This window comes from Xenopus laevis, chromosome 2L (genome assembly GCF_017654675.1).
Source record: "Xenopus laevis strain J_2021 chromosome 2L, Xenopus_laevis_v10.1, whole genome shotgun sequence".
In the NCBI taxonomy this organism is placed as follows: domain Eukaryota; kingdom Metazoa; phylum Chordata; class Amphibia; order Anura; family Pipidae; genus Xenopus; species Xenopus laevis.
The window spans coordinates 150,716,716-150,731,829 of record NC_054373.1 but is presented as its reverse complement, the minus strand read 5'-3'; the positions used below and the strand labels follow the sequence as shown (position 1 = coordinate 150,731,829).

General features: G+C 36.3%; 1 protein-coding gene across 2 annotated transcripts in view; it reads left to right on the top strand.

Annotated features, from left to right (window-relative positions):
* LOC108707553 (sodium channel protein type 8 subunit alpha) overlaps positions 1-15,114 on the top strand; it is a 91,034-nt gene that overhangs the window by 60,002 nt on the left and 15,918 nt on the right. For both annotated transcript variants that reach the window (XM_041582564.1, XM_041582565.1), the window contains exons 17-21: positions 614-1,084; positions 1,534-1,651; positions 2,252-2,406; positions 4,563-4,736; positions 10,964-11,086. In XM_041582564.1, coding sequence (XP_041438498.1) covers positions 614-1,084; positions 1,534-1,651; positions 2,252-2,406; positions 4,563-4,736; positions 10,964-11,086 — 1,041 coding nt within the window. The remainder of the gene's footprint in view (positions 1-613; positions 1,085-1,533; positions 1,652-2,251; positions 2,407-4,562; positions 4,737-10,963; positions 11,087-15,114) is intronic.

The following is a 15,114-nucleotide window of genomic DNA, read 5'->3' as shown; positions in this document are numbered from 1 at the left end:
CCTAGACATCAGTCCACACTAAAACAAATGTGGCATGCCCCTCAAATTGGTTAAAAAAATTAACACAAAAATCTTTCATAGTTAAGACTTTTGAAGGCAATCCCACTTTAAAAAATCAAAAGATGCCAATGTTTTTTTTTACAACTTTTATGACTTTTCAGCATACAGGATATGATGTCGCTGACATAAGATTGAGGAGGAAGTAGCTTAGCTTTATCCATTCACATGGTCTAAGGTGGAGAGAGAAACTCTGATAAAAGAGGTAATGTTCTATAAAATTCGCACTTTAGTGAATTGTGGTGTAACGATTGTTCGCTTGAGTGAAAATCCGCCTGGCGATAGGGCGCGAGACTACATTAGCAATGGTCTCTTTTCCTAGAAAATTGTCATCTACGCCTGTTAGTAAATTGGTGATGTCCTTGCAGATAAGATTTCTGGCAATTTTTTCTATCGATGACCACTTCGCCATTTAGTAAATCTGCCCCATTGTATCAGCAGTGATGGTGGTGTTTTATCCCTTGAATCCATGATGCATTTATATAAACATGACTGGCCATAACAGTTTTCATGAAATATATATTTTTTTATTTATTTGTCACTTCCTGTTCATTAGGTGCTGAACCTTTTCCTGGCTTTACTGCTGAGCTCGTTTAGTGCAGACAACCTGGCAGCCACAGACGACGATGGTGAGATGAACAACCTGCAGATATCGGCCATTCGAATCAAAAAAGGGATCGCCTGGATTAAGCTCAAAGCACATGATTTTATGCAAAAGCATTTTAAAAAGAAAGATGCAGATGAGGTTAAACCTCTGGATGAAATGTATGAGAAGAAGATGAACTGTTTGGCAAACCACACAGGTGCTGATATTCACAGAGATATGGATTACCCAAAGAATGGAAACGGAACTACTAGTGGTATTGGAAGTAGCGTTGAAAAATACATGTTAGATGAGGATCACATGTCTTTCATACATAACCCTAACCTCACAGTCAAAGTGCCCATTGCAGTTGGAGAGTCGGATTTTGAAAATCTGATCACGGAGGATTTGAGCAGTGCGTCTGATGGAGAAGACGGCAAAGATGTAAGAATGGATGCATGAAACAATGCTTTCAATTTGAGATTTTTAAAATGAAGGGAAACTGTGTAAAGGTTTAAAACAGGTCTGTTAATTGGTGTAGTAGTCTGTATATTGTCCTTCAAGGGATAGTTTTTATAACTAATCATATTTAATATAACCTGGCCAGTTGTATTAAATGGGAATGGGGGTAATAATATTACATTTTTAAATGTGTTTAAAATCGTTTGCATACAAAAATAGGTAATTGTGTGCCATTATGCTTATTCAACGAATACATTAAACTGAGGTTTAGTAATGTTTATCACAACAGTAATCCTGGTGAAAACAAATAAGAAGTTCTCAATTGTCATATCATCTGGTAATAAAGCACACAGTTAATATATAATATATATACAGTTAATATATACAATAAATACTTTGTTATAGCTATAATTGTATTCATATGGTTTCAGAAATCGGATGACACCAGTTCTTCAGAAGGAAGTACAATTGATATAAAGCCAGAAGATGAGGAAGTTCCTGTAGAGCAGCCAGAAGAGTATTTAGATCCAGAGAACTGCTTTACTGATGGTAAGTATTCTGGCTCCTCATAAGTCATTTATCCAGTCTATTTTCTAACAATAAATAAGCAAAATTACAAATTATGATGGCAGTTAAGAACAAATCAAGGTCTGACAATAGTTTTAACAAAAAGGATTATAAAATAAAAATCAGAGGATCCATCCTACTCACAAGAGCTTAAGGGTAAGGGAACATTTTAAACATAATGATGATGAAAGCAATTCTTTATTTATTATAATACGTTGATTTCTTATATGGGTCTTTAGGGAGGCTTTGGAAGGAAGGAGAGAGTGTGACAGACCATGGCAGGGAGTTCCAGAGACAGAAGTAAGCTTGAGAGAAGTCTTGTAATAGGTTGAAGTGATGTGAGGAGAAGAAAGCAAAAGGTCAGAAGTATAGTGTAGGCATGCATTTTGAGATCAGTGCTGAAATACTTATTGAGAGGGACATTTTAATTCAGATTTGAATCTGCAACTTTAAAAAATGTTACTTTTGTATATACTTGCATTCCATTTAGTGAGATAGCGTGTTAGTAGGACATGCATTTTTTAATTATGTTCAACAACCCTTGGTTGTGTAAGCAGCCTGATCTGTCTTTTTTTCCTTAAGGCTGTGTGGCACGTTTCAAGATTTTACAAGTTAGCGTAGAAGATGGTTTGGGTAAAACTTGGTGGACACTGCGTAAAACCTGTTACCTCATAGTGGAGCACAACTGGTTTGAAACCTTCATCATTTTCATGATATTGTTAAGCAGTGGAGCGCTGGTAAGTTTTGTTTTTTTAAAATATAGGTTTGGATACAGTGTGTTTCTGTTTATATAGATCTATCTATCTATCTATCTATCTATCTATCTATCTATCTATCTATCTATCTGCCTATCTGCCTATCTGCCTATCTGCCTATCTGCCTATCTGTCTATCTATCTATCGCTTTTAAACAGGCATAGGCTCAATATTAGGGAGCACACACATTATATAATTTATTTATCTTTACATAATAGAAATATTCGCAGCAGTGGTTTCTATGTGGGGTTCTATAGGCCGACCTAGCAGATAATGATTAATTTAATACAGGACATAAACTGGATTCAAATACCATCTTACATTATGTAAATTTTCCTAAACAAAACAGAAATGCTGCTGCCTGATGTATTTTATTTATAGATAAGAATAACCTACAGTTCTACATATTTAAATGTTTTGGCATTCCAGTCTTTTTATTTAGCCACCATAGGTCTAGTCCAAAAATATACTACCAAGATTTTCTTTACGACAATTTTCATGTAACCAAATGAGTCTTTTGCATACATCTATTCCTTTCTTCTGTGTCACCTTGCAAATAGATTACCGTATATACTCGAGTATAAACCGAGTTTTTCAGCATCCAAAATGTGCTGAAAAAGTCTACCTCGGCTTATACTCGGGTAAGCGGGCAGTAGCTGAGATTGCAGTCACTTTTAATCATTCCTATACCAACAGTTCACTTGGGGAGAGACTGCAATATCACACAGCGCCCTCTGTTGGTTATATCAAAGTATAACAGTGACTGCAATATCACACAGCGCCCTCTGTTGGTTATATGAAAGAATAACAGTGCGCCCTCTGTTGGTTATATGAAAGAATAACAGTGACTGCAATATCACACAGCGCCCGCTGTTGGTTATATGAAGGATTAACAGTGATGGCAATATCACACAACACCCTCTGCACATGGTAGTGGGACAGTGGGACAATGCACACAGTAATCCGTTTGGCAATTCTCTGTCACCATCAACTTTGCAAAGAAGTCCGGTTGATCGCTGGGGGGGTCGCTTTGGCTGAATGTGCGCTGCTGGGAGACAGGGCTGTAGTTGTGTCTAGGCTTATACTCGGGTCGGCTTATACTCGAGTATATACGGTATGTATTGTAAGACAGATAGAGGGCGAGGCTGAAGGGTTGTCTCTGTTGATGCCCATTGTTAGTGATGCATCTGTCCATGTGTAAGTATAAAAAGATGTGAAGGGATTTAGGACATAGTCATCTCTACAAGAAGACCCACCTGTTTTTTTTTGTATTGAGTATAGGTGGAAATCTAATTTGCAATTAGTGTTTTTCCTAGGGTAAAAGAATAGGATAATTAGGACAGCTTCATTAATAATATTTATCATCACCCCCCCCCCATTATAAGTCAACAGGGCAGATTTACTCGTGGGTGAAAACTCGCCAGCGACCACTTCGAGTTGACGCTAGCGTTAGCCACTTCACCCTCCAGTAAATCTATAACAATATCTTTCCCCTAGATTATGGAAGAAAGGCAGTTGTAGTTTAGAAGCAACAAAGTTTCATGATGTTATGGGTAAATTGGATAGGATTAGTTAATGATAGACTGAGATCCTATGCACATATACAAGACAGAGCTGCTACTTTTCCAGCAGCCCATAGCTCCTCTGAAAGTTGGTTATTATTGTAATGATATCCACACGCTTAGGTACATACTGTAAATGTCTGCCTGGGAATGTGCACTGTAAAAGGCTAAAGTTATAACTGTGCATGAATACTGCATCCACAGTTATAACTGATTAATAACCAACGACAGTATCCATTGCTGCGGCACATTACATAGTGAACACAACCTTCCAATGTATAACCTTTTTCAAATTGTACTATATATACACTGTACTATCACTGTATATATCACTCTACATCATCAGTGAACTTGGGGATAATAAGTGAATAAAAATGCTGAGCACATACAGCATAATAAAAACACAGAATACATAAGAAAGAGCTTTCCTTCTCTGAAGAGTTACACAGAGTTACACAGAGCTAGGGATTTCTTTTAGAGCTATTTCTAAATTAATTGTCTTTCAGGTTTATTATTCATTGAAATATTACACATTTAATTTTTATTTCATTTAAAATGTCATTTCCCTTTTGACAGGCCTTTGAGGATGTTTACATAGAACAGCGGAAAACCATACGAACGATCCTCGAATATGCAGATAAAGTTTTCACTTATATTTTCATATTGGAAATGTTACTGAAATGGCTGGCGTATGGATTTGTGAAGTTCTTCACCAATGCCTGGTGTTGGCTAGACTTCCTCATTGTTGCTGTATGTATCTCTTTATTTTTGTTTTACAACAACTGTTTCCCTTAAATATATGGTTTTTGAGACATGATAAAAACTAGGAAGCATTGTTATTATTTTTTTTTATTAAAATAATAAGTGGTAGTTTTTTTTTTTTAAATAAAAAAAGTATGATTTTCTTTAATCATACGGTAATGCAGAATTAGCAAAATTAGATTATTTATGTGTGCTTGGTTTTGCTACTAACATTTCACTGTTTTCTTTAATATATTTGTTTATGGAAATTAATGTGGTACAGGTATGGGATCCATTATCCGGAAACCTGTTATCCAGAAAGCTCCGAATTACTGGAAGGCCATCTCCTATAGACTCTATTTTAATCAAATAATTAAAATTGTAAAAATGTATTTCATTTTTCTCTGTAATAATTAAAACAGTACCTTATACTTTATCCCAACTAAGATATAGTTAATCCTTATTGGAGGCAAACAAGCCTATTGGGTTTATTTAATGTTTAATGTTTAAATTCATTTATTTTATTAGAGAAAGTACGGAGATCCAAATTACAGAAAGACCACATATCCAGAAAAACCACAGGTCTGAAGCATTCCGAATAACAAGTCCCAAACCCGTATAACAATATAAATAAGAAGATAATGTATTTCAATTATGCAATGATTGGTCAGTGTGTTAGGCATGGGAGTAGTACAATGTAGTCAGTGTATCACACACAATTTCTCAATATCTGGCATGTATTGCCTTAGCCTTCTGTTACAATGTAAGGTAGTTTGTGATGTAATATAAAGGGAAAAATCAAATGCAATTGGGGCTCATTTTCTGTACATTACATCTGTGCTTTTGACTAGTACTGTATAGGGTATCTATTTCTTTAGTCATATATTTGTTAAAATATGATTCACCGGAAAGAAAATTGCTGCAATACATTTCGAAATAGGTAAAATAGTTGCCTTTTGTTATTATTTTATTATGATGATCTGTTGTCATCATGATTGAATTATTGTCCTAATACACAATAAAGTCTATGGAAAAAGACACGAATAGGCATCAGTGGATTAAGTCAAATGAATGGTGCCATTTTCCCAACTAATAAAAGTTGCAATCAATTTGTTGAAACGTTATAAAAAGACTCTGTTTTACATATTCCTGGTTTTGCCACTATTTGGCATTCTGCTTTGTTCAGTATTGTCAACCAATACTGGTACAAAAGGGCAGGAAGGCCCTGTGATAAAGAGCTTACAATTTAAAGGGAAGGGAATAAGACACAAGTTGTGGGCAAGATCACAATTAAGTGGGTGAGAGATGTAGTAATGTATGTGGTATTGCATTTGGTAGTTAAGCAGAGTGAGGGTAGGCTTCACTAAATAGGTGTGTTTTAAGAGATCTTTTGAAAGCAGAAAGGTTGGGAGAAAGTCAAACAGACCATGGGAGAGATTTCCAGAGGAGGGGTGCAGCCTTTGCCAAGCATGCAAGCATGTGAGGAGGTAATGAGAGAAGAGCTGAGTAGCAGGTCAGCAGAGGAGCGTAGTAAGCGGTTGGGTGAGTATATAGAGATGAGATCAGAGATGAAGGGAGGGGCAGAGTTATGAAGTGCTTTGAATGTCAGGGTCATTCATTTGAATTTTATTCTGGAAGGTAGCTGAAGCCAGTGCAACGATTGGCAGAGTGGCGAGCCAGAAGAGGAGCAGTTGCTGAGGTTTATGAGCCTTGCGGCAGTGTTCATTATGGACTGTAGAGGCGACAGTCTCTGGTGGGGAAGGCCAATTAAAAGAGAGTTATAGTAGTCTAGATGTGATCTGACGAGAGAGTGAATAAGAATTTTGGCGCCATCTTGGGTAATAAATGATTGTATTTTGGATATGTTCCTTAGGTGGAATTGACATGATTTAATAAGTGACTGGATATGAGGAGTGAAGGACAGGGTAGAATCAAGGTTAACCCCAAGGCACTGGTCCTGGGGAGACAGGGTGATAGTGAAATTGTTAGCTATAATAGATACTTCAAGGATGTTACAGGTGTTAGTTGGAAGAAAGAGAGCCATTTCCATTTTAGAGAGGTTTAATTTAAGGTAGCGTTGCGACATCCAAATAGAGATAGCAGATAGGCAGGAGGAGACACGAGTTTGGAGTTCTGGGTTGAGATCAGGAGAGTAGAGATAGATCTGAGTATAGTCCGCATAGAGGTGGTAGTGGAAATCATGTCCGTTGATTAGTTTGCCGAGGGAGAAAGTAAAGAGGGAGAATAATAAGGGGCCCAGGACAGTGCCTTGAGGAACCCCATCTGAAAGAGGTAGGGGAGAAAATGCTACTCCTTTGTAGGAGACACTAATGGAACGATTAGTGAGGTAAGAAGAGAACCAGGACAGGGCCATGTCACGAAGGCCAAACAAATGGAAGGACTGGTGGAGGAGAGGGTGATTCACAGTGTCAAATGCAGCAGAGAGATCAAGCAGTATTAGTACAGGTATGGGACCTGTTATCCAAAATGCTCGGGACCTGGGGTTTTCCGGATAATGGATCTTTCCGTAATTTGGATCTTCATGCCTTAAGTCTACTAGAAATTCATTTAAACGTTAAATAAACCCAATAGGCTGGTTTTGCTTCCAATAAGGATTAATTATATCTTAGTTGCGAAGCTACTGTTTTATTATTATAGAGAAAAAGGAAATCATTTTTAAAAATTTGGATAAGGGATAAGGGATCTTATACCTGTAGTGAGAAATGGTTTTTGGCTTTAGCTATTAAAAATAGCTGAAATTGTAGATTGCAGCCAGTTTTCTGACAATTTGTCCTTTTAGGAAAATGGATTGCAGCTCATTTGCTCAAGATTGATGTGGAGAAATGTAATAGAAGTCATATATGGAAAAAAAATCCCAATGGATAAATATGTGCTTTATCTGCTCTTTAATATTATTTGCTAACATTTCTGATCATTTTTAAGAAATACTTAAAATTTACATATTTTTGCAAAAATAAACCTTGCTTTTGAAAGGTTTATTACACACTGTGCTCTGGCGGGTGGTTCATTAAATTTATACAAAGACAAAATAATTTCCTTGGTTGATATATCTCCATATATCTATTTATTACATTCCCCCATTAGAGATGTTATTAAAGGTACCACTTCTTTTTCTTTGTGATTTAAAAACAGCTAATAAATTAAATGCACTGCAAATAAAGCTGTTTATTCTATCTAGCATGAATTTAAAAAAAAAACTGAAAATGTACATTGCAACGTCTTAAAACTGTATATTGTGCAATAACTACCAAATTTTCAGTTTCAGAGGACTACAAATGTTATTTATTACTCTTCTCCAGGTGTTATTCCTCAGGAAATATGCTAACCGCTTCGAGTGCATATGAATGTAAAGGTGACATAACTGAATTCACTGGTGTGGAATACAATGATTTGTCACTGTGGTAACATGGGTTTAAATAGACAGAACATATTATTTTATGAAAGGAGTAGTTTTTATAACCGATTTCAAGTTGCACATTTAAAAAAAAAAACAAAAAACAAAAATGTTGATACAGGTATGGGATCCATTAGCCGGAAGCCCTTTATCCAGAAAGCTTTGAATTACAAAAAGGCCATCTACCATAGATTCACATTTTAATCAAATAGTTAAAAATTTAAAAAAAAAATATTTACTTTTTTGTGTAATAATAAAACACCACCTTGTAGTTGAGCCCAACTAAAATATAGTTAATCCTTACAGAAAGAAAAACAATCCTACTAGGTTTAATTAATGTTTATTTTTTTTTTAATTTAATCTAAATTAAGGAAAACCCAGGTCCTGAGCATTCTGGATTACAGGTCCCATACCTGTATATGTAATTGGAATGTAATTTGGTACCTCCACCTTAATTCTAATTTGCCAATAAGACAAGCTCTTATCCTGGGTAGTGACATTCTAATATTTATAGACTAGTATACCGTGCATTCAGCAGTTATAGAGCTAATTAACCTAGCTCAGTCTATATTAATAACTTATATTAATAACCTATAAGTTTGAAAAATTGTGACCTAAAAATAAGTAATTCCCTTTTCTATGGGGATATTAGATTTGTATAATATTTATTAGCAAAATAGGTTAAAATTGAAAATCTAACAAAAGGATTGGGTCCGTTAAAACCAGTGTATGTGGTTCTTAGTTAAAATATATTGTATTTTAAATAGGAATCATTAGAATAGCTTACACTAGATGCTTAGTCTATTGTGTTCTAAATTTTCATATCTGAACACAACGTTGTGCTGAGATGACTGGATCCCACCCGCCTACTTTATAACAGGCAATGGTTAAAGGAGAACTATATATTCTGAAAAAAATACTACAGGGTCGTCGACCCCCCCCATCCCAGAGCTGCTTTAGAAAGATGAAAGATTAGATTTACATTTCAATATTAGAACGGACACAGATAAAAAATAATCGGAAAAAGTCTTTATTTCTCGTGAACTATCTGTAACCTCCAAAGAATCTTAGAAATTGAATTAGAAGTATCCGTAAATATTAGGGATGCACCGAATCCAGGATTCGGTTCGGGATTCGGCCAGGATTCTGCCTTTTTCAGCAGGATTCGGATTCAGCCGAATCCTTCTTGCGGGCCTAACCGAATCCTAATTTGCAAATGCACATTAGGGACGGGGAGGGAAATCGCGTGACTTTTTGTCATAAAACAAGGAAGTAAAAAATGTTTCCCCCTTCCCATCCCTAATTTGCATATGCAAATTCGGATTAGGTTCGGTATTCAGCCGAATCTTTCGCAAAGGATTCGGGGGTTCGGCCAAATCCAAAATAGTGGATTCGGTGCATCCCTAGTAAATATTGCCCTTGGTTTGTCTGTGAGCACAAAATATCAGCGTTTCAGTATGAAGTTATTTAAAGGCACAGCTCTGTCGTCAATGCTACAAGCCTTTTTGCTGTAAGGCTGTGCATTTGAATGCCTAAATATGGTTATATGATTAACCATAAGGTATATAGAGCGCAGACATATAATTATATTAGATGAATATGATCTGCAAAACCATGTGCCATGTGTTTACATACATTTAACACTGTGATACTATTTAATGGTGCAGTGATCCAAATTATCTGCACTTTTACAGGCAGCCACCTTGTGAGGGAAGATGTCTGCACATCGTGACATATATCTCTCTTCAGTCTTAATCCATAGATTTAACACAGAGGTTCCCAAATTAGTCACACTTACAAGAACACAAAACTATGATGCTTCCTGCATTTACGACAAGTAAACAACAAATTACATCATAACATTTAAAATAGTATTAAGTAGCAACAAAAGTGCTGGGTTAAGCCCCTCCTTATTTAGGCAGAGAGGGTAGCATTGGTTCTGAGTCATAGAAATAATCTAGAACTTTAGAAGTTCTAGGTGTTATTTTTATTTAACATTGTAAAATGCCGCCTCACTGTTATTCTACGGCAACCCGCTGGTTGCACTTGTTTTCTCGTGTCCTCATTGATTAAAATGAAGGAGTCCATAGTGTTTCATCTCATAGAGACTGTGATAGAGATGAAATGACTCACCTGTTTATTTTTTAACTGTTGATAAGCATGTCTGTAAGTGCTAATGCCATAGGGTTTAAGTACCACATACTCTGGTTTTTGACACATATTCATATATTTGCATTGTTAAGAAATAGTATACTTAAAATAATCGACGCTAAACATTTACAGTAAGAGGTAACTATGCACGGTTTAATTTCCTGTAAAAAAGGCAATCATTTGCATATAGTATTTATCTTCATTTCTGAGGGCAAGCACTAGGTGAAAATATTCTAGACATAATGGAACCGCAAAGGAAAAAGCAAAGTATAGCACCAGTCAAGAAACCCAGTATAATTTTTTACATTCCAGTTAAAATGGTCACAGGAGGCATGTCCTGTATATGTTTATCTGTATTCTTTCTCACAGGTACGTTTATTTTGTCTGGCTTAATTTAATGGGAGGAGCTGTTACCGAGAGACGGTGAAGGGCCAGGGTAAGAACTTTGTCTGATCTGCCTTGAACAGACCCCACTATCTGTGTATGTGGTCCTGCTTTGCTCTCATATATTTTTCCCTCCTTTTTCTAATCCCTTTCTTAACCAGGTTTCCTTTCAGGTCAATACTGTCCAGTGACTTAGGTCCCAGCCTTGAATCCAGTCTGTACAATCAGTATTAGGCTTTGATTCTAACAGTCTGGAACCTCTCTTTGCTTTTCTGTTTCTGTGTAGGTCTCTATAGTAAGCCTTGTAGCTAATGCCCTGGGCTACTCGGAACTAGGTGCCATTAAGTCCCTTAGGACCTTAAGAGCATTGAGACCCCTAAGAGCCTTGTCACGATTTGAAGGGATGAGGGTAAGATGCTGAAAGCAACTGATCCTTCTGCATGCATATGGAGCAGTTTTAAGCATGCTAGAACTGATCAAACTGGATTGAAATTCAAAATTCATGATGCAGCTGCTGACTTCCTTATCCCTGCACCCTCTCCTACAAACAAGGGAGATGCATTCAGCTGCCTCATCGCATTAATACTGGCCCAAAACTACATACCGTTTGTAGTACATCGTAACATTGGCTGTTCTCATCTGGCCTGGCTTGTCCCCAGCACCCAGAAGGTACCCCTGCTATATCTCTGTAGGGAGAATCACCAGGTGCAAAGAAGAGGAATTTAAACCCCTTCTTTTGTCATTAATTCAACATTGGAACTTTGTATATGAGTGGGTAATTGGGAATGCAAAGCAAATTGTAGTAATTGATCTTGATTATTCAGGTTAAAGAATGAGTTATTCTAAACAGTAAATGATGCTTTCACACTTTGGTTTAATTCATCTTGTTGCACCTTGTTGTTCTCAATCCAGTCCTCCGTAGACTGGAAGGCTTGTCTGACAGCAATTCTGCTTCACTTTCTCCTACTTATTTGTTTGCTTTATGATACCCTGCCCTATCACTGCAGCTTATGGAACACAAACCATCAAACAATACTGTCTGATACTTCCAAGTAGACTATAGTGATCACATGGCACCATTTTTCTGTTTGGTCCTAGCCCATGTTCATAAAAATTGAAGAAAAACATGGAAGCAAAATAGTTAGCAATCATTTTTTTCATTAAAATTTTACGTGCCCTCGTAAATAGGTTTAGTTTTCTTCTAATTTTCCAGAATGCATTTTTTTTTATATACGATTCCAGAATTCTTGCATGGCATTTGGGACTATATTTCTGTCTAAGTTTCCTTTATAAATACATTTGTTAACAATTGAAAGTACCTTTGTACAATAAGTTGAGAATAAGCACTGCATACATATTACATTTGCTTTAGCTATGTTGCTTGTTCTACTGTATTTGTGTTTGAAGGATACATTTAGACCAAGATGGAGGGAGGATTGAGTAAAGATAATGCTTTAAATTGACAGCTTTGAATATCAAAAGCTCAATGTTGTTATTCAACTATTGCCGCACCTTTACTACATTTTTTAGAACTATCTATTTTTATCTCACCAATAGATTCTATTTTTCCAGATTATTGGCATATTTATTAAGGTTGAATGAAACTATGAAGATTTTCATTCATCCAGGTCATGGTATATCTATTATAGGTAAATTTAAAACAACTGGATTTGCTGAGTAATCAATGAAGACGTTTCACTACTCATCCGAGCAGCTTCTTCAGTTCAACTGACTGGTGTGGGAAGTGTGGGAAGTTCTCTGCTGGTGTGGGAAGTGTGGGAAGTTCTCGGCATATAAACTCTTCCACTTATCCAATCCAATGTGCCATTGTGATTGGATTAGTGGAAGAGTTTATATGCCGGGAATTTACCACACCAGTCAGTTGAACTAAGGTTGAATAAATTGATTTTTTAAAATGACTTTTTTTCATGTTAAGACGTGACTCTTGACTCTTCTTGACTTTGCGTTCAAATGGAATTCGAGAAGCACACACTCTGCTCAATTCCTGCTTATTCGGTTGCTCCTCCCACAGTGTCCTTCCACACTGGAAAACACTTATAGCAAATCGAAATAGGCAGCATTCCAAAGTTAAATTAAAATTGCCTTTATTCTTAATTGCAGGGCAGCAGTAATCGCAACATTTCGAGCCTGGCACGGCTCTTTATCAAGCTTGATAAAGAGCCGTGCCAGGCTCGAAACATTGCGATAAATTACATTACCTTTCTTACCCCCTTTTTTCCCTATGAAGGGGCTGCCATATTTGTGCAGCAGGAGTCCGTTAGCATTAGAAACTCTAACTGACAAGTTGAGAAGGGTCAGTCAGGTTGACTTCAAGTAACAATTAATTACAAAAGCAGAACTATCAGCGAAATACGATCAACATGACCTATAGATAGCTTTTCATGTAGATTAATATTTTGAAATAAAATTTTTAGTGTCAGTATCACTTTAAAGATGGCACGTAAGATGAATAATAGAGGGCTTCAGTAGAAATACATGTGATACAAATATTGGAAACATCTAACCACAGGAATGTTCTGCCAGGCTCCAAACTGATCAAACACCACACAAAAATAAAAGACCAATTGCAATTGTCTCAGAAAATCGCTGCTTGCATCATATTAAAAGTTAATTTTAAAGAGAACTGTTAATGTATCATTACATTTCCATATACAAGCTTTAATTTAGCTAAATATGAATGTTTTGAGGCATATAACATGTCACTTTATGATGATAGTGCCTATAATAGTAAGTACACAAAATATTTATTTGGGATGGGCCTGTCTACAAAGTCACTTGACTTTATGCCTTTCTATAGGTTATGAAATATTATAAGGCAGCTTTACATGACACAAATACAATAGAAATACTGTTTCCAAGCAATACGGAAACTGACAGTACCGCTGTTGAACATGCATGCAACATATTAACTGCACAAATCACATAAAAGCCATGTTCCCTCAGTTAGTTGGGGGAATCACAATTTTAAAGTGAAACATGAATGGTAATAAAAAAATGTTTATTCTATATGGTTGGATCTTGTTAAAAAAGCAAAATCTAAACAATGAGCCAAATATCTGAATCCCGAGGAAGACAGGACTGCAGTAATCCTTACTCTTCAGGGTCATCCTTTATCAGAAGCAGTTCTCATTACTTTACATCTATCTGAATAAAAAGGTTTGCATTATATGCTAAAGTGAGCAGACCTTTGTTAACATTTAAATGCTGAGTGGAATAAGATGACATTTATCACAGGGCACAAAATTCTGTGTGCATATTAATAATGTTCTTTTTCAACTAGATTTCTTTCACTCTAATAAATAATATAAATTATCAAGGACAGCATAAGAAAGTGTGTGCTTTTTTTTTCTTTTTTCTTTTTTCTTTAAAGGTGTTTTAGACAATTAAGCTTTAGTCTGGCGTAGACAGAAGTGTTTTAAGGCAATTTTCAATTAGTCTTGCTTTATATTTTTGGATTTTTTTAACTTTTAACCCCCCCATTACCACTCAAACATGAAATGTAACCCCTATATGGAAGATAAGGCTTAATTACTCTAGCAACTGTTATACGCTACCACTGATGGTTTGTTGGCTCAAACCCACCCCACATGCAGGTATATAGGAAAACAACTTGGCACAATCATGTTTTCTTAAGGAAGCTCAGCTTAACCTGTGATGTAGGCCTAACTAATTTTTAGAAACAGAACATTTTCTTGAAGTAAGAGTGGCCTGTCAGCATTTATTTAACTGAAGGTTAAACTTCAGAGTAGAGTTAAAGGAATATTACAAGTGGTCAAACCATGGCTGCTGTTAGTAGATATGGGAAAAGTGGGAAAGTGAGTTCATAATTGTTCGATGTTATTATGTAAGGAATGGCTTTAAATAATTTGCACACGTTCAGTCTGTCCATCTATGCATTTATGAACTGTATGCAGAAGAGGGTACAGCTCCAGTATGATACTTTTTAAGTTGATTTACAAAAAAAAAAAAGAGAGACACAAATATGCCTCTTGGAAATATATCCATAGTTAAATAGTTCAGTTGTGTTGAAATAGAGCAAAACCCATCAAGTTCAACCCCTCCAGATGAAACGCAGCGTCCATATATACACACGCTCACACCAACCCCTCCGCACACAAAAACTATATTCACCAATATGTATATTAATTGTAGATTTTAGTATCACTATGGCCTTGGATATAAGTCCCTCTTAAGAGCATTAACAGACTCAGCCATCACAACATCACCCGGCACTGCATTCCACAACCTCACTGTCCTGACTGTGAAGAACCCCCTACGTTGCTTCAAATGAAATGTCTATTCCTCTAGTCTAAAGGGGTGGCCTCTGGTCTGGTTATGTATGTATGTACAACCTATTTGTAAAGCGCTGCTAAGGAGCTGCAGTGCCATACAATGCATAAAAGTACACACAGGGAG